We start from the raw sequence: 18,670 nt of genomic DNA on the forward strand, positions 1-18,670 counted from the left end.
CATGAGGTGCAAACACTGCACCTCACAAATAAGACCTCCCCGAAAATAAGGCCAAGTGCTTATTTCAGAGGTCAAAAGAAGACCCTGTCTTATTTTCAGGGAAACACGGCATATATGATCATGATGATGATGATGTTTGTATGGTTGTATATATGCTTGTGTGTTAACACCTTAGACACCTAGAGAGCACACTGTTCAACATGAAATGTATGATATAAAACAATTTAAAATATTTGCAAAAAAGACTTAGTATCTGTCAGGATGAGAAAGTTGCAATTAGTCGTTGCTGAACTGTAAATGCAGACTTGCAGAAGGACAAACGCCAAATAGTGAAGGGATGGATGGTCTGTAGAGATTCTCAGTCATCCAGGTCATGGTTATCCCAAAGGTGCTTTTTCAGGAGGCAAATGGACTTTCTTGTTTTTTCCTTTTAAAAACGTTTCGCTTCTCATCCAAGCAGCTCTGACCACCACCATTCCCCACTATCCTGTTTGAGGCGAAGCTTCTTGGATGAGAAGCGAAATGTCTTCCAGAGAAAAAAACAAGAAAGTCCAGTTGCCTCCTGAAAAAAGCACCTTTGGGAATGAATGGCTCGCCGGGACCGTTTCGTGTGAATTTGGCTACTCAGTACTTATCCCCAAGGCGAAGAGGCTGGAAGCAGGATTTGCTTAGGGAGTTCTTGTTGCATACAAGCTGGAGATCGTCTTCTGGGGGCTAAAGGGGGAGCTGAGGGCGGCAGAAAGTTAGAAGAGGTTCCAAACTGAGTTGCATAACGAGAGGCACCGGCACAATGAGCACGCGAAACTTAAGTAAGCTTTAACAGGGAGCAGCATTCAAATTGCTCCTTCGCCTTAGGGCTGCAAGAACTTTCTCTCGCTACGCTATCTTTCAAGAAGATCAAAACCATGAATATATAGAGAATAACGATTCCGAAACCACACTGGGAAGTGTGATCGGGCAGCCATCGGAAGCCCTCGGCTTAGGTTCAAAAGCTCCCAGCTCTCCCTCCCTAGCTATCTCTCGGGGAGAATGAGCAGATCAGCGGTGGTGCCCGGGAAGGCAGACCGGATCAGTCGACAGAAGAGCAACGGATCGCCTTCCAGGCCGAGGAGTTGCGGGGGGTAGGGCTGGCGGCTGCATTGCGCGTGCGTAGAGTGGCCTGGCTATTTCTCTCGCTCTCTTTTTCCCCCAGCCCCCGCCCCTCCGGCTTCGCGGTTGCTGCGGCGTCTCCTGTGTAGGGCTCCCCCTGCCGGAGGAGGCAATTTGCGGGTCGGCGCGTTCCATGGCCGGCGGCGGGGGATCATGACCGACTACGGGGAGGAACAGCGCAATGAGTTGGAGGCCTTGGAGGCCATCTATCCGGACTCCTTCACAGGTAGGGTAGCAAGTGGAAGTCGGCGCTGGGCGGCGCGTGGGCTCGCGGGGTGACGGTGGCAGCGCTTGCGAGTTTCCAGCATGCGGCGAGGATTCTTTTGCCCCGGTTCTTCCTGTTAAGAAGAGTTTTCCCCCCTTTTCTTTTTGGACTGGTCCATCCAGAATTCGATCCAAGCAAGCACTGGCCCCGCTGCAAACCTAGTGTGTTGTGAGAAGCCCGAGCGGGTTTCACTGGATCGTGTGAATCCAGAAAAATCCAGCTCTTTGAAGCTCGCTTTACATTGCCAGCTTTCCGAAGGATACGCGAGGAGGGCTCTGGTTCTCCTTTGGTATTGCAAGGGGAGGTTTTGGGCTAATCTCATTTCTTTCTTCCGCAATTTATTTGGGGTGGATGGGGGCGGTGCAACAATAGACTTAAGCTTCTCCGACGACTTGGCTTGAACTAGGGTTGCTTGAACCGTAGGCGGTACAACTCCTGCCCTCGGAAGTAACCTCCCTTAAAAAGTCATCCCTGCTTTGGTCCCGATGCCGTCATTCATTCATTCATTCATTCATACAGACTTGATTTGCTGCACTCTTTGAGTGTAAAAGCTGTTTATTAAAACATTCTCGATATAATTTTGTAGATTAATGAAAAGAAGGACTAGGGGTGACAATATCCCCAATATCTCAGGGGTTGCCACAAAGAAGAGGGAGTCAAGCTATTCTCCAAAGCACCTGGGGGTAGAACAAGAAGTGATGGGTGGAAACTAATCAAGGAGAGAAGCAGCTTAGAACTGAGGACAAACTTCCTGACAGTTAGAACAATTACTCAGTGGAACAACTTGCCTCCAGAAGTTGTGAATGCCCCAACACTGGAAGTTTTAAAGAAGATGTTGGATAGCCATTTGTCTGAAATGGTGTAGAGTTTCCTGCCTAAGCAGGGTTGGACTAGAAGACCTCCAAGGTCCCTTCCAACTCTCTTGTTCTAGTCTAATCTTGGAATGTTAAAAATGAGTTTACAGTAAAACCATAAGCCAAAGCGCTTTAAAACTCGTAAAAAGTAAATTATCTGATAGTGTTTTCTACCCAAATCATGGTAGCCATGTAGTGGTTAAGGCACAGGCCAGACTTTGATTCACATATACTCAGCCACAGAAACTCACAGGATGATTTTGGACCAGTTTCTATTTTTTTCTCAGCTCACAGGATGGTGTTGTGGGGACTCTATGCGCCACCTTGAATTCCTAAAGGAAAACCAGTAGTTTATGTAAGACTGCTATCACACCTCCTTCACTCAGTCACCTGGCTAAACATCCACATATCCTTTCTCTCATAAGGACCCTTCACCATTTTAATGGCCCTCCTGTGATGTTACTCCAATTTGTCACTGTTCATTTTGAAGGGTGGTACCCAGGACTGGACGCAACACTCTAAATGATTTTTGCTGTTTTAGCCACCGCATCACCCTGATGACTTGTGTTGAACTTGCAGTTGACAAGAATCTCCACATTTTCACATGTCCCAAATCAGTTGTCTTCAATCCTAGACTTGTATTATATTTTTTTCCCATCCAGACATAGAATTGTACATTTTATACCTAGTTCATTTCTATCCTGTTCATTTCAACCCATTACCTGGCTAGAACTTTAAAAAATATTTGCCTCTTCTAAAATATAAGCTGCCCCTCCCAGTTCAGTTGTCATCTGCAGATTTGATAAAGTGTCCCTTCAACTCCTTCATTCAATTCATTGATAAAAATGATGGAGGCAGGACAGAACCCTATGGCCCTCCATTTGACACATCCCTCTAAGCTAAAAATGGAACCATTAATGCTGCATGCTGCCATTCAACCAGTTCTGATTCCATTTAACAGTATTATCTAGCTCATATTTTCTCATTTTATTCAGAGAGTATTGCAAGAGATCTTGGCAGAGGTTTTGCTTAGCTCCAGGTGCATTATGACTACTGCTAATCCTCGGATTACAACCATCCATTCAGCAATGATTCAAAGTTACAGCAGCACTGGGGAAAAAAAAGTGACTTACAACCTGTCCTTGCATGAACAGCCATCACAGCATCTTCATGGTCACATGATCAAAAATTGATTTCTTGGCACCTGGGGTATATTTATAATGGTTGCAACATCCAGGAGTCATGTAATTGCCACTTGCAACTTTCTCAGGGAGATTCCAACAAGCAAAGTCAATAGGGGAAGCTACATTTGCTCAGTATGCTTTATTTATTTATTTTAGAAAAGGTATATTGGCACCTGCTTGCACCTGGCGACTCAAGGCGCCTTACATAGATATAAATGTTTTGCTTAACAACTGCAAAAAAAGATGTAAAATCAGGTGCCTCTCACTTAGCCATTACCTTCCTTAGGGGTGGTCCCAATCGTCATTGATTAAGTTGAGGACTAACTGTATTGGATTTCTCTTCTCTACTAGGTTATTAACTCTGACAAAGAAGGAAATAAGCTTGGCGTGAACTCTTTGCCATAAACCCATGGTTGTTCTTGCTGATTGTAGAATGCCTATCCAATATTTATAAATACAGTGTTTAATCATCTTTTTACAGTATAGATATGAAGTGACAGGTCCATACTTTTTGTATCATTCTCGTCCACTTAATATTGGAACAATACTTGCTCTTTGATCTTTTGAGATCTCACCTTCCTCTGGGAGTTTTCAAACAGGACTAAAGAAGAGCCCTGCAATCATAACTTCTAGCGCCCTAGATAAAATGAATTCATTTATTTCATGCTCTGTGTTCCAATAGCAGTGCTGTGGTGGTATCATGGTGCGATCATGATACCAAACAAATCCAGAAAAATCTGGATTCAGCATTCAGCCTCTGTGGAGAATGAATCTAGTGTCCATGTTTATGGCATAGTGGCATCACACTATGCATATGCCCTCCCATCCAGAGGGTGTTAAGATCTTCATAATCCAATGTGGATTTCTCAAAACTTTTAGTTCATTCAGCGAGTCTGTTCAGTTAATAGTTCAGTAGTTTTTGCTTGTAAAGCATTTGGTCTAGCACTTTATTCCTCAGAGGATACAGACTGTGTAGATTTGACTTCAGGCTATGTTGATTGAAGGCATATATTATCTTAAAAAAAACATGTAAAAACAGTCAGATTTACATACCAGTTTTTTTAAAGTAAAGAACAGAATTTCAGCAGTTTTTTTTAAACCGTTAGGATTAAAGGAATTTACACACCAAAGTTGCAGTGGTATTCTTTAAAAAAAACATATGAAAAATAATATTTCTTATCGGTTCTTTTTCCCTACAGTATTATCAGAAAACCCTACAAGTTTCACTATCACCGTGACATCGGAAGCGGGAGAAAATGATGAAAGTAAGTTGAATATTTCTCAGCATTTATGTGGGGTGGGTGGGTGGAAAATCTCTCAGAGAAAACAATTTTGTACAAATAATTGAAAGCCAGGAGCAGATTATTTCAGTATGGAACAGTAACTGGCTTGGAAATCTGTGATGCTAATATTGGAGTGTGTCCGCAGAAAATCCAAGCTTAAATCCTTATTTGGAAATAAGCCAAGGGATTGCTTTGGCTTATTTGGAAATTTGGAAATAAACCAAGGGATTGCTTTGCCAAGGGATACTTAGGCCCAGTACTCTTCAACATCTTCATCAATGATTTGGATGAGGGAATAAATGGGGAACTCATCAAATTTGCAGATGATACCAAGCTGGCAGGAATAGCCAACACTCCAGAAGATAGGCTTAAGATACAGAAGGATCTTGACAAACTTGAACATTGGGCACTATCTAATAAAATGAAATTCAGTGGTGAAAAGAGTAAGGTTCTACATTTAGACAACAAAAACGGAACGCACAGGTACAGTATAGGTGGTACCGTGCTCAATAGTAGTAACTGTGAGAGGGAGCTTGGAGTTCTAGTGGACAACCATTTAAATATGAGCCAGCAGTGTGCAGCAGGTGCCAAAAAAGTCAACACAGTTCTAGGCTGCATCAACAGAGGGATAGAATCAAGATCACGTGAAGTGTTAATACCACTTTATAATGCCTTGGTAAGGCCACACTTGGAATACTGCATTCAGTTCTGGTCGCCACAATGTAAAAAAGATGTGGAGACTCTAGAAAGAGTGCAGAGAAGAGCAACAAAGATGATTAGGGGACTGGAGAGTAAAACATATGAAGAACGGTTGCAGGAACTGGGTATGTCTAGCTTAAGAGAAAGAAGGACTAGGGGAGACATGATAGCAGTGTTCCAATATCTCAGGGGTTGCCACAAAGAAGAGGGAGTCAAACTATTCTCCAAGGCACCTGAGGGTAGAACAAGAAGCAATGGGTGGAAACTAATCAAGGAGAGAAGCAACTTAGAACTGAGGAGAAATTTCCTGACAGTTAGAACAATTAATCAGTGGAACAGCTTGCCTCCAGAAGTTGTGAATGCCCCAACACTGGAAGTCTTTAAGAAGATGTTGGATAGCCATTTGTCTGAAATGGTATAGGGTTTCCTGCCTAGGCAGGGGATTGGACTAGAAGGCCTCCAAGGTCCCTTCCAACTCTACTATTGTATTGTATTGTATTGTATTGTATTGTATTGTATTGTATTGTATTGTATTGTATTGTATTGTATTGTATTGTAAGTTGCTGCCCTGCAGGGGTTTCAATGGAGCTTTCCAATAAAGTGAAGATGATGGTTGACCAAGTTCCATGTTGCCTTCATACTTGAGTCAATTGATCAAGGAACTTGAGATTCATAGTACCCGACATGAGAAATGTTACCTGAATATAGTGAAGATAATTTCATAGTATTTCTGAAGTCCGGATTATAAACTTCAAAGCATACTTATAAGTAGAAAACAAATCACTTGTTTGAATGCAAGTGAGTTGTTTATAAATTAAAGCTTACACATATATTTGGAGACTAAAGGATATGTTAGTTCTTGTCCTAGCATGGAAAGCAAAATGGAGGGATCAAATCTGAAACCCTCCCAATAGGTGGCATCAGGAAATCAGTTGGGGAAAGAGGAGGCATGCCTAGGAGTACATTGACACTCTGGTCCTCTTCTTTTTATCCCACCTCTCTATGGATGTTAAAAGTTCATTAAAACAATTTTTAAAACCTTGAAAGGAGATTTAAAAAAGAAGGTAGAAACTGCTACTTCTTTTCATCTGCTGTCTGCCAGCAGGAATGCAAGAGTGAGATGCATTGTTTCTTTTCTGATCTTCCCACAAGCAATGATAATATTCCCAACTAAATGGTCAATATTAATAATTTCAGTTGGACATTTGAACTGCTTTTCTTCTGTTGCACTACAGCTGTTCAGACGACCCTCAAATTCACCTATTCAGAAAAGTATCCAGATGAAGTTCCATTATATGAATTGCTTGCACATGAGAATCTTGAAAATAATGATATTGCAGACCTATTAAAACTACTGCAGGAACAGGTAAGAAATATTCAGAGTATTTTTTTTTGTTGGTGCCAGTAGTTCTTTAGAGGCAGCTCAACTTTTATTCACTGAGTAAAAATACACATGGTTTGAAAATCAGAAGATAAACAAGGTAAGGACAAAACTGTCATGATTAGATTTTTCACCTTAAAGGTTAATAGATATTGCAGTTAATGCAAATGAATGTAAGTACTTCATAATTTATTTTATAAAACTGGGACCCACTAGATATTAGGTGGGAGAAAATTAGAATACCTTCTTATAAAAGATACAAGTGTTTATGTCATTTCATAATAACTTTTGATGTTCATAAACTCTGAAAAGCATTGTAGGGCTGAAAAAGAAATTCAACGGCAACCCAACACATTTTTTAAAATTCCTATTGCAAAATCATTTGCTACTATAAAAAGCATATGAATGAAAACTGAAAAGTTTTGTTGGTGATAGGGCTTGTTATGTTATATGTTTCTACCTACTTTGAATTGTGTTTTAAAGCCATTCTTACCACACTTCCTACATTTTTTGTGTCATAGAAATTATAATTTTAACTCCAAATTCTTTGCAAGTAAAGCTATTGTCTCTTTGTATTTCAGTCAGAAGAGAATCTAGGCATGGTAATGATCTTCACACTGGTGTCAGCTGTGCAAGAAAGACTGAATGAAATGGTAGATCTAATAAAAACAAGAAGAGAAGCAGAAAAGAAACAGAAAGAAAAAGAGGCAGAGGAGGCAGAAAAGGTGATAAAATTCGTCAGCATATTGTTATAAGAAGAAAAAGTAGCATTTGCAATATTTGAGTCTGTAACCAGAGATTTTTTTATAGTGTTTCCAATCTATAATACAGGGATCACTGGAGAAAAACAAGGGTGATATTGGTGGATGGATGGATGGATGCATGGATGATGGATAGATGGATGGATGATAGCCTTCGCATCCAAAATTATGCAAGATTATACAATATAAACATGTGGATTGTGTTTTGTTGTTCCATGTTAAGAATCCAGAACCTTAAGACTCACTTGTTTTTTGTTTTTATTGACCAATATTCTGTTAAATAGAATGTATATGAATACACACATGCATACACATATAACACACACACACACACACAGACACACTTAGTGATCTTGTATTTTTTGCAGAAAGCAGGTGGGGAAATATGAAGGGATTCCATATGACTACAAATGTTCTTGAAGTAGATAAACTAAATCACCTGAACTCAAGCTGGGTAACATTATGTTGGTTAGAGAAATGTTGGAATGGTGTTTTAGCCTCTCCAAGAATCCTATAATTAGTTTGGTCCGGTTTTAGGATACTTGCCAGCTGTATAAATTTAGTATCGGCTGAAGTGTAGCAGTATGCTACAATCCTGGAGACCATATCTTCTAGTCCTGTTTTAGGCATGAAGCCATCTGGGTGACCTTAACCCGGTCACTTACTCTCAACCCAAAGAGGAAACCAATGGAAAACCACTCCCATAAAACCTTGCCAAAAAACATGCAAGAACTTGTCTAAACAATACCCAGGAGTCAAAACAAATTCAAAGGTGCACATGCACACAAATATAAGTAAATTAAAGGGAAATAGCCATAATTAATTAGTTTGACTTTAGCAGAGGACAGGGAGAATTTGGTATTCTGTTGGTTTATGGTTGCAGAATGACTGTCTTTTTAGTTTTCTCACCTCTTTTAAATTGGTTTATTAATATAGTGTGACAAATAAGGCCTAATATAATCCCACGGTCTGTATTCGAAATCTTGGTTAGTTAGGTAAACTAGGGAACCATGTTTATGTATGTATCTGTATCTAATAACTATGAATATATTTTCATAAGATAATGTAATTACCTACAGGTAATTCTCAATTTAAGACTGTTATTGAGTCTGGAATTATGGTTGTAAGTCGTGCCGATTGTTAAGTGGACCATCATGTGACTGAGCTGATTTTACAATTTTTTTGCATCCATTGCAAATAACCAGAGTTGTTAAGCAAATTGGCGGTTGTTAAATGAATACCACACTCCTTAAGTAAACCTATTGTTTGCAATGAGCTTTTTTTTTTTTGCCAGAAATTGAAAGTAAACACCAATTTCTTGCAAAAAAAAAACCCAACCCCCATTGTAAATTGCTGTTATATGACCACTGCAAGCAACCATAAATGCAGACCAGTGCTGAACGCCCAAAATGTGATCACATGACGTGTGTGTGTGTTTTGGAACTTTGAATCTGAGTTGTAAACCTTTTGGGGGAGTCCGTTGTAACTTCGAACTATGGCTAAGTTGTAAGTCGAGGACTACCTGTAACGTCCTATTTTTATCAAGAGGACTACAGCTACATTTGGCCTTGTGTTTGTTTGCTCCTTTGTTGTGCTATTTATGTATTTTATTTTGAATTCTACAGCCATGATGGTGATGACAATGATGATGATGACAACAAAGGCAATAATGGCTTTTAATCTTTGTATGCCACTTCCCATTAAAGAATCTCGGAAGTAATTCTTGTTGGTACTGTCCACAGAACTGTTTCAGAACAGTTCTGGCTGGGAGTATAGTTACCTTTGTTGCCTAGCTGTTTATGTGAGAATAGATTTGGAATATCAGAGCTGGAAAGCTGGTGCCATTATTAGGCTGGTATTGTCCTTTGTTACATGTTTTGGAACTTTATCTTATTCTCTGTTTTTCTAGCAATGTTTTCATGGCACCCCCGTCACTATTGAAAGCTTCCTACGCTGGAAGGCAACGTTTGATTTGGAGCTTTTAGAAATTAAAAGAAAAAAGACGAAAGAAGAAGAACAGTGCGGCAAAAATAAATTAACAGGTGGGATATAATAGTCTGTCTTATATAAGCCAGGTGCCTGGTCTTGGATTACTGGAGGATTATTTTTCTTTTTTAAAAGTTTTATTATTTTTTAGTTGCAAAAATAAACATTCCATTCTTTCCTTTTGCAGTATGTTATCTGGTACAAACATCTCTGTGTAATATCGTTCCTCCTTTGCCACATCATTCACATTCATATTAACATTATTTCCCTAAGTTTAGTATTACAATATATCGAGCATTTTTCTTCTTAATATCTTCTAGTAATAATATCATATCAACATTATACATCATTATTCTCATCATACACATACTAACAGTTTCCATCTTATTTATATCTCTATCTCTAAGTGTATTACCTACTTTTTTTTAGGTTTCTTCATTTCCAAACTCCTTTTTCCTCCCCTCCAACTATTGGTAAATAGTTTTTCATTTGACACATGAAATCCACACAAGCTGTATCAAATTGGTTAGTCAGGCAACCCAGAGTGGTGAAAAATATCAGTGTTCCAGAAAGCAGTCCAAATTATCCACAAAAATACAGAAGTTAAACAGTTGACATTGATAAATGTTTGAATAGATATTTTTACTGGGGATGCAAAGAAATACAATGGAACCTTGGTACTCATTGTTAATTAGTTCTGAGAGCACAATGAGTGATGAAAAATAATGAGTCCCAAACAGTTTTTTTCCTATAAGGATCAATGTAGTGAGTTACAAGGGAGCCGACATCGATACATTTTAGCTTGTGCACTGAGTATCAAACAAATGAGTACTGGGACAAAATTTTCATGTCAAAATGTGTTGAGTACCAAATTCTGTGAGTTTCAAAGTATTTGAGTACCAAAGTACCACTATATACAAAACTGCATGCTTGAATTGTACATGCTGCTAATATCACATACCCTAGTTCTATAAGAGATAAAGGTTATCAAACTCATGTAGGAGTCTTCTTTAGGTGCACTGTAATCTCCAAATTATAACTTTCAAGTTATAATTGAAGCTCGGATTCCTTTATATTAATATGCTAATATAAATATACTAATCAAGCTAGGATTTTTGTCTTAGTTTATGATTGTATTAAACACAGAAAGAAAACCTAATTTTCTCTCATATAGTATGCAGCAAAACACATTAGGGACAAGGGAGTGGAGAAGGCCTATGCAAATAATGGTTGCAAGTACAACTCTAGACCAGCCCCATATTGTAACTAAGGGTGAGGTCTTAGGTGTAATGTGCTACGTTTGTTTTAAGACAATTCAATTTAATCATGGCACCCCATATTATCTGACTGGAAATTATGTAGTCATCACTCTTCAGACTTCAAAGTGAAAAGTACTGTAGTTCCTGATATTTGAGCTGCATTTTCTTTCTTCTGCTCCATCATAGGTTTATCTCCAGTTGTAATCGAAAGTGTGTGTGTGTGTGTGTGTGTGTGTGTGTGTGTGTGTCTGTTCGTTATGCCACTATCCAAATCAACTTACTTCTTTTATTTCTTAATAGGAAAGCAGCTGTTTGAGACAGATCATAACCTTGATACATCCGATATTCAGTTCTTAGAAGATGGTAACTTTCCATTATTTCTACTTTAATTGCTATAGAATATGATTTTAATGGTAAAAGCTATTTACTACTAAATATACTGGCACTTAACACTAAACGTACTGGTATTTTCATATCAATTGGCTAAATTTTGCCTCTAGTACTAATAGAGAGGAATAAGCTACTTACATGTTTTTGGAAATAAGCAATTACTTCTGGTTCCGGGTAATGTAATCCCTTAAGGATATCCCTTTAACTCAAATATATTCTTATTCTGTATCTGCCCTCTTAATGTGATAATAGCTTCTAGCAGAAAGGAAAAAGCTAACTGAGCAAGCATGTCTGTTTATTTGGATATATAATGCTAAGTACCAGCTGAAATCAAATAACACTGGATCGGCTTAAACTGAGGATATGCCTGAAAAATGCCACTTTTAACACCTGAAATATTCCTGGTCCTTTATAGGATTCCATTTTGCTGATATCACATGCAGTTTTGCTTTAAAAATGTTTTGCTTCATCCATGAAGGCAAATAACTAATCTGGCCAAGAAAACTGCAGGGACTAGTCCAAGCAGTTGACTGGAAGACATACACACAGAAACATCTTTGGCATTATACCATTATCGCCTACATGCCTAACTGTAGGTGTTTTTCCTCCAAAATAAACTTCAAGCTTGATAATATAAGGGACAAAAATTAACTCATGGAAGACAGAAGGTGTCACTCTTGCTCCATTCTTATCTTTTTCTTCCTTGTACAGAGATGTACATCATTGATCCTATGTGGTTAACTCAGACTCAAAAAATATACCGGCAGTATATCCACTCCTTTTCCCAAAATGCTTTTTTTAATTGTAGGAGACTTCTCAGGGGATCCATAGCATAAGCAGTTGGAAAAGCAATTCGAGAAGAGAGTGGGATTTTTTTTTGTTTAGCTCTACTGCTTTAACTATGTTTTGCTTGCAGAAAATTATACTCCTTTAAAAAAAAAGTAATGACTTTTAATTTTTATGTTACTAATTCAAAACGATGAAATGACAAGTATCAATGCATCTTCTTAACCTCATACTATATGGGCCCTGTACAATATGCCTTCTAAATGTATTACTTGTCACATGAAAGAACACTCCCATTTGCTTGATTGTGTAGGTACAGACTGTCCACTCTCTGGTTTCTATCTTCTTTGGAAATTATGGGCCCTTTGCATGCTGGGTCAGTTTTTTAGCTAAGACTGCTAAATGTTCATTACAAGCACTCAGTTTGGAATTCATTTTTTTTCCTATTTATAAAATGTCACCTTTATTTTCCTTTTCTCCCCTATCCTAGGTGGAAACAATGTGGAAGTAGATGAATCATTGTTCCAGGACATGGATGACTTGGACTTGGAAGATGATGAGGACGATCCAGACTATAACCCTGTTCATCTAGATAGTGACTAGATCTGAGATTCCTCTACTAGCTACTTGGATCCATAGGTTTGGTTGGACACTTGTAGCCAGAAAGAGGCACACGTGATTTGAATATCTTTTTCTTCAAAGAAAAGGGTGAAGTATTTTAAGATCAAAGTGACTTCTTTTCTGGTGGCTTTCAGCCCAGGTAATAAACAGACTTTAACATTTGAGATTTGTGTCTCTTGTGTGTTCCTGCACAAAATGGCCTTTCTGAGAAAGCAGAAAATGCTCTTCTCAAATTAACTGGGCTGTTGTACTAAAGGCTTGGATAAACATAGTTGTTTTGAAGGTGATGCTTCCCCCGCCCTGAATTATAAATCACAGTACTTGATTGTAGGAAGAAAGTTCTGTAGAGAAATTGGCTTTCTTCTGTTTTGTTTGGAGCATATCATTCTTGGCATCACCTTGAAGATTACAGAATTATGATAGGATGCTTATTTTAGAAGAAGGCTGAGATGAATTTTTTCCCAAAAGAACGATAGCTTTTGTCAGGTGCTGTGATCTTAAAGTTTATCAAGATGTCTGTGACAGTCTCTGTTGATGCCATTAAACCCAGTTTTTTCCTGGAGCATATCTCTGAAACCTTCTAGGTTTATTGTCAAGAATGTAAAAAGGTGAATTACATAGTGGACTATATATTTCCAGTAGCCGGAAGTAGCCCCTTATCTTTTGTTTTGGATTATATTTTCATCTTCCTAAAATTTCAGCAACCAAATTCTGTTGTGCCTTATAATTGAAACATTAAAGTTCAGAAATCAATCAGAGCTCCAAAATCAGTGTACTATATAAAAATAATTTTGGGTGATTTGTGTGACTGATGAGTAGAACCTCTAAAAACCTGAATTGACAATAGTTTAATCCATTGTCGCTGAAAAATGTTTTGGGGTCTATTGTTTCATTGCTAAAATGGAATTCATGGAAGGCTTTCTCAGAATTGCCACATCTCAGTTTTGTCTTCTTCCAAATTTATGACCAATATGGGTTGATAGGAAATTAAAATATGGATTTAAAAAATAAGTGTTACTGATGCAGCTTCAGAATTGCTGCTTCTCAGAATATCCATAAATCCTTTTTTCCAATTAGCTTCTTAAGAGTGTTACAATAAGCAGTAGAGGACTGTGATATAATTATGCTCAGAGCACCCAAATGAGAGGTAAAAAAAAAACAAATTTGTCCACCACGGCATGATATACCTAAAAAGGGGGGGTTTCAAACATGATACACCTAAAAAAAGAGATGGGCTTCAAACATATCAGTATGGTAAGAGAGGGAAGGGTGGAAATATCAGGTGAAAGAGGCAAGAAATTTGGGCTACGTTAGCAGATTGTAGTACGCTCCAAAGTTTTTTTTGGCATCAGTCAAGGACAGGACTTTGCTAGTTCTATTTAATGTGATGCCATTCACAAATAAAAGAAACTTAATAGCATAAAGCCAGGACACCCTTAACCTTTTAGGATTTTTATAGTATCTTTACAAAGTTTCAACATCATATATTAAAATAGAAACCAACATAAAAGAGAAAAGGAATGACAAAAAATATTAAAGACGCTCAAAAGAGAAAAAATTACATTTAACAAATATAACAAAGGTGACCTCCGTCTTTCTTTTATTTAGAGATAGTAACAATGCAACCTCACTCTAAGTTTAAGAAATAATACCAATCTATAAAGTATCTTAAAACACTAATAGTCAACTTACTCTAAGCTAGTATTCAGAAAATGTTCTCTTAATATCCTCTAAAAGATAGTAAATGATCAAATGAAAATAATCTTATATAAGCATCGCAATATAATGATCTTACTTTATATTTTCCTTTGCTTTACAAACCTACGAAGGACATAAATGTGAGGACTTGTTGCAAAGTTACTTTTTCAGCACTGTTGTTCATCTACGGTCACCACACAAGGCCTACCTGTAGTACACAAGTGTCCATTTTCTATTATGGGATTACCTCCAAATAAGATACTACTTGGTGTCCACTTTGAACAGAGCTTTTTTTCTCATAACAATCTGAATGGGGAGATGACTTTCAGGGAATTCAGCAGCAGCATGATGATTATATTGTTTGTAGACTTTTCAGCAGGCTGTTTTTCCAGATTCAGCCTTTACAAGGTAATTGCTCTTAGCAAGGGAATTTTTCAGTGGGTCCAACCATCTTTCATTAACCAATTTCGTTGTATTTATTTTGTACAATGACAATAAAGACTATACTATACTAACCTCCTGTTTCTCCACTACTGATAAATTAACTTTGTTCCCAAGGCACTTGTGCAAAAATTTTGAAACCATGAATTATCACTAAGCATAGTAGTAGCATAATCTCTTTATTCTTCTGCGTCCCTTCATCTTATTCTTTTGCTTTCCAATTTTAACATTTACCTTTAACATGGGTTTGGGGCTCCTTGGTTCTCGGAGAATTGCCATTGTTGGTGATGGATGAGGTTGCGCTGTGCCAGACAGACTCAGTGTGTGATCTGTGAGTTCTTCTGGATTTGCAACTTTTCCTCAAAGAGCAGGTGGTGGTCATGGCCAGGGGGTCTGTCTGAAATTATGGGTTGTGTACCCTTGCATCTTTCCTGGATCAACCTGCCCTCCTCATGGTCCTGTGCTCCAGCTATCTCCTGTTTGGAGTACTGTTATGCACTGCACAAGGGCTTATCCAGAAGTAACAATTAGTTCAAAATTTCTGCACAACTTGAAATGTGTGCATGTCTCACCTCTTGTGATTGAAGGCAAAAGGAGAAGGTGACACAAGGGGATAATTTAATTTTAATTTAATTTAATTTAATGCTTCTAGACCGCCTCCTCTCCCGAAAGGGACTCGGGGCGGTGTACAGTTCATACAAAATATATCAGATACAATAAAATTAAGTATGTACAGTTGACAGTTGACATGGAGGAGGTAAGAATGACATTAAAAGAACTGTACAAAGCAGATTAAAATAAGTTCAAACCCCTAAAAACAAATACAGTGAATTAAAAAACCCCTAAAATAACCAGATATAGTGCGTTTGCCAGGAGGGACAGTTGAATTATGCCAGGCCTGCTAATCGGAACAGGTGGGTCTTCAGTTTTTGCCGGAAGGAGCGGAGGTCAGAAGTGGTTCTAATGTCGGGGGGGAGGTCATTCCAGAGGGTTGGGCCCATCACAGAGAAGGCCCTACTCCTCGGTGTCGCCCGCCGGCATTGTCCAGTGGATGGCACCAGGAGAAGTCCCTCCCTGTGTGAGCGTATTGGCCGCAGGGATGTATGTGGGAGGATGCGATCCCGCAAGTAACTAGGTCCCGTGCCATGGAGCGCTTTAAAGATGGTAATCAGCACCTTGAAACGCACCCGGAAAACCACAGGTAGCCAATGCAGCTCGCGCAGGAGAGGTGTTACGTGGGAGTACCTCGTACTCCCCATCACAGCCCGCGCGGCTGCATTCTGAACTAACTGCAGTCTCCGGGCGCGTCCCAAGGGCAGCCCCATGTAGAGAGCGTTGCAGTAATCCAGGCGGGACGTCACCAGCGCATGAGTGACCGTGCGTAGGGCATCCCGGTCCAGTAGGGGGCGCAATTGGCGCACCAGGCGAACCTGGTGGAACGCCCCCCTTGCCACGGCCGCCACATGGTCATCCATTGACAGCCGGGCATCAAGGAGGACGCCCAAATTGCGCGCCCGTTCCACAGGGGGCAACTGCTCGCCCCCTATGGCCAGCGATGGAATCAGCTGGCTGAATCGAGGTGCCGGTAGCCACAGCCACTCAGTCTTGGAGGGGTTGAGTTTAAGTCTGTTGTCCTCCATCCAGACCCCGACGGCCTCCAAACACCGGGACATTACTTCGACAGCCTCGTTGGGGTGGTTTGGAGTTGAAATATACAGCTGAGTATCATCAGCGTAGAGGTGATACTCAACCCCAAAACCACGGATGATCTCACCCAGCGGCTTTACATATGTGTTGAACAGGAGAGGCGAGAGGACCGACCCCTGTGGCACCCCACAAGTGAGTGGCCTCGGGGTCGACCTCTGTCCCCCTGTCAACACACATTGCCTCCGGTCGGAGAGGTAGGAGCCGAACCACCGCAAAACGGTACCTCCGACTCCCATCCCCTCCAACCGGCGCAATAGGATACCATGGTCGATGGTATCAAAAGCCGCCGAGAGGTCTAATAGGACCAGGATAGAGGAGCAACCTCTATCTCTGGCCCTCCAGAGATCATCAACCAACGCGACCAAGGCTGTCTCTGTGCTGTGCCCAGGTCGGAAGCCGGACTGGCGTGAGTCTAGATACTCGGATTCGTCAAGGTGTCGTGGAAACTGCTGGGCCACCACATTCTCAACAACCTTCGCTAGAAACGGAAGGTTGGAGACTGGACGATAGTTAGCTAGCTCCATTGGGTCGAGTGAGGGCCTCTTAAGTAAGGGCCTCACCACCGCCTCTTTCAAGGCGGTTGGTAAGGATCCCTCACCCAATGAGGCATTCACCAGGCCCAGAAGCCAGCCTCGTGTCACCTCCCAAGATGCCAGTACCAACCAGGAGGGACACGGGTCCATTAAACATGTGGTGGGTCGCAGCCGTCCACGCAACCTATCTAAATCCTCGGGGGCAACAGAATCAAACTCCTCCCAGGATGGTCTCACAAGACTCGCTGTTGGCGGCTCGTCTGGTCCACTGAGTGGGGCCCATCCGCTCCGGATCTGAGCGACTTTGTCCTGCAGATATTCCCCAAATTCCTCTGCTCTGCCCTGTAAAGGTGCCCCCTGCGTCCCCTGTGACAAGAGGGAGCGGGTCACCCTAAACAGGGCAGCAGGGCGGTTATCCGCGGACGCAATAAGGGTGGCACAATATCTACGTTTGGCCGCCCTTAATGCCACCAGGTAGGTCCGCAAGTAGGATCTTACCTGTGTTCGATCAGATTCGGAGCGTGAGGACCTCCACCTGCTCTCTAGACGTCTCCTGTGACGCTTCATCACCCTCAGCTCCTCGGTATACCAAGGAGCCCGGGTGGGTCGCTGCCGCAGGAGAGGTCGCAAAGGCGCAATCCGGTCCAAGGCCCCAGCCGCCGCCCTATTCCAGGCGGCCGCTAGGTCCTCCGACCGAGCGCGGGTCAGGGCTACAGGTAATGGCCCAAGCTCCGTCTGGAACCTATCCGGCTCCATCAGGCGCTTGGGGCGGTACCAGCGTGGACCGTCTGGTCCCGCCTCCTCGCGGTGGGGGGTAGCGCCAGGGAAGTTAAGCCGGAGACATGAGTGATCTGACCATGACAGGGGTGTAACAGTAAAATCCCCTCTACCCAGATCACTCGTCCACTGCTCAGATACAAAGACAAGGTCCAATGTGTGGCCTCCTTCGTGTGTGGGGCCCTGAATTAACTGGGTCAGGCCCATGGCTGTCATGGAAGCCATGAACTCCCGAGCTACCTCAGATGCTGCTCCCGTCGACGGCAGGTTGAAATCTCCCATGACCATGAGCCTGGGGATCTCAACCGCCGTCTCCGAGATCAGCTCGAGGAGCTCGGGCAGGGCTGCTGATGTATAGCGAGGAGCCAAGTATACAATCAGCAAACCCAACTGCCTCCGTGGGCCCCATTTCACACCAAGGGACTCACACCCGGATATCTGAGGAACAGTGAACTCCCTCGGCTCTAGACCTTCCCGTATAACTACCGCCACCCCACCACCCTTACCCAGGGCTCGAGGCTGATGGAATGCACGGAAACCTGGTGGGCACATTTCCACGAGGGGTAAACCACCCTCGTGGCCCAACCAGGTTTCCGTTATCCCTGCAAGGTCTAGCTCCCCCTCAGAGATCAACTCATTAATGAGGGGGGCCTTGTTGGTTACGGACCTTGCATTGCAAAGCATCAGCCGTAGGTCCGGGCTCTGTAGTTCCTGGCCACCTAGGTTGCGGGGGTTGGTGCAGACGACCGGGCATAGCCAACAACCACGGTCTCCCAACCGACCTTGTGATCTTCTCTTGTCCTCGCATCCCCCCCTCCCCGCGACCGTTGTAATCAAACAACCCTCTATTGGAATCTCTTGTTCCCTCTCCCCCCCCGCTCCGCTCACTTCCTTCC

The 18,670-nt window shown here is 41.5% G+C and overlaps 1 protein-coding gene across 1 annotated transcript; it reads left to right on the top strand.

Moving 5' to 3' along the window:
* Positions 1-1,165: 1,165 nt before the first annotated feature.
* Positions 1,166-12,782, top strand: RWDD1 (RWD domain containing 1). The gene is made up of 7 exons (XM_081944989.1): positions 1,166-1,375; positions 4,652-4,717; positions 6,670-6,800; positions 7,397-7,540; positions 9,486-9,618; positions 11,122-11,184; positions 12,488-12,782. The coding sequence occupies exons 1-7, from the start codon at positions 1,303-1,305 to the stop codon at positions 12,598-12,600; spliced, it is 723 nt and encodes a 240-aa protein (XP_081801115.1). The 5' UTR covers positions 1,166-1,302; the 3' UTR covers positions 12,601-12,782.
* Positions 12,783-18,670: the final 5,888 nt, after the last annotated feature.

The sequence above is a fragment of the Natrix helvetica genome (assembly GCF_964273705.1).
Source record: "Natrix helvetica genome assembly, chromosome: 2".
Lineage (NCBI taxonomy): Eukaryota > Metazoa > Chordata > Lepidosauria > Squamata > Natricidae > Natrix > Natrix helvetica.

Coding starts and splice junctions, on each gene's coding strand:
- RWDD1 (XM_081944989.1), top strand. CDS start 1,303: ATGACCGACTACGGGGAGGAACAGCGCAATGAGTTGGAGGCCTTGGAG. Junction 1,376..4,651: donor CTATCCGGACTCCTTCACAG/GTAGGGTAGCAA, acceptor TTTTCCCTACAG/TATTATCAGAAAACCCTACA. Junction 4,718..6,669: donor AGCGGGAGAAAATGATGAAA/GTAAGTTGAATA, acceptor GTTGCACTACAG/CTGTTCAGACGACCCTCAAA.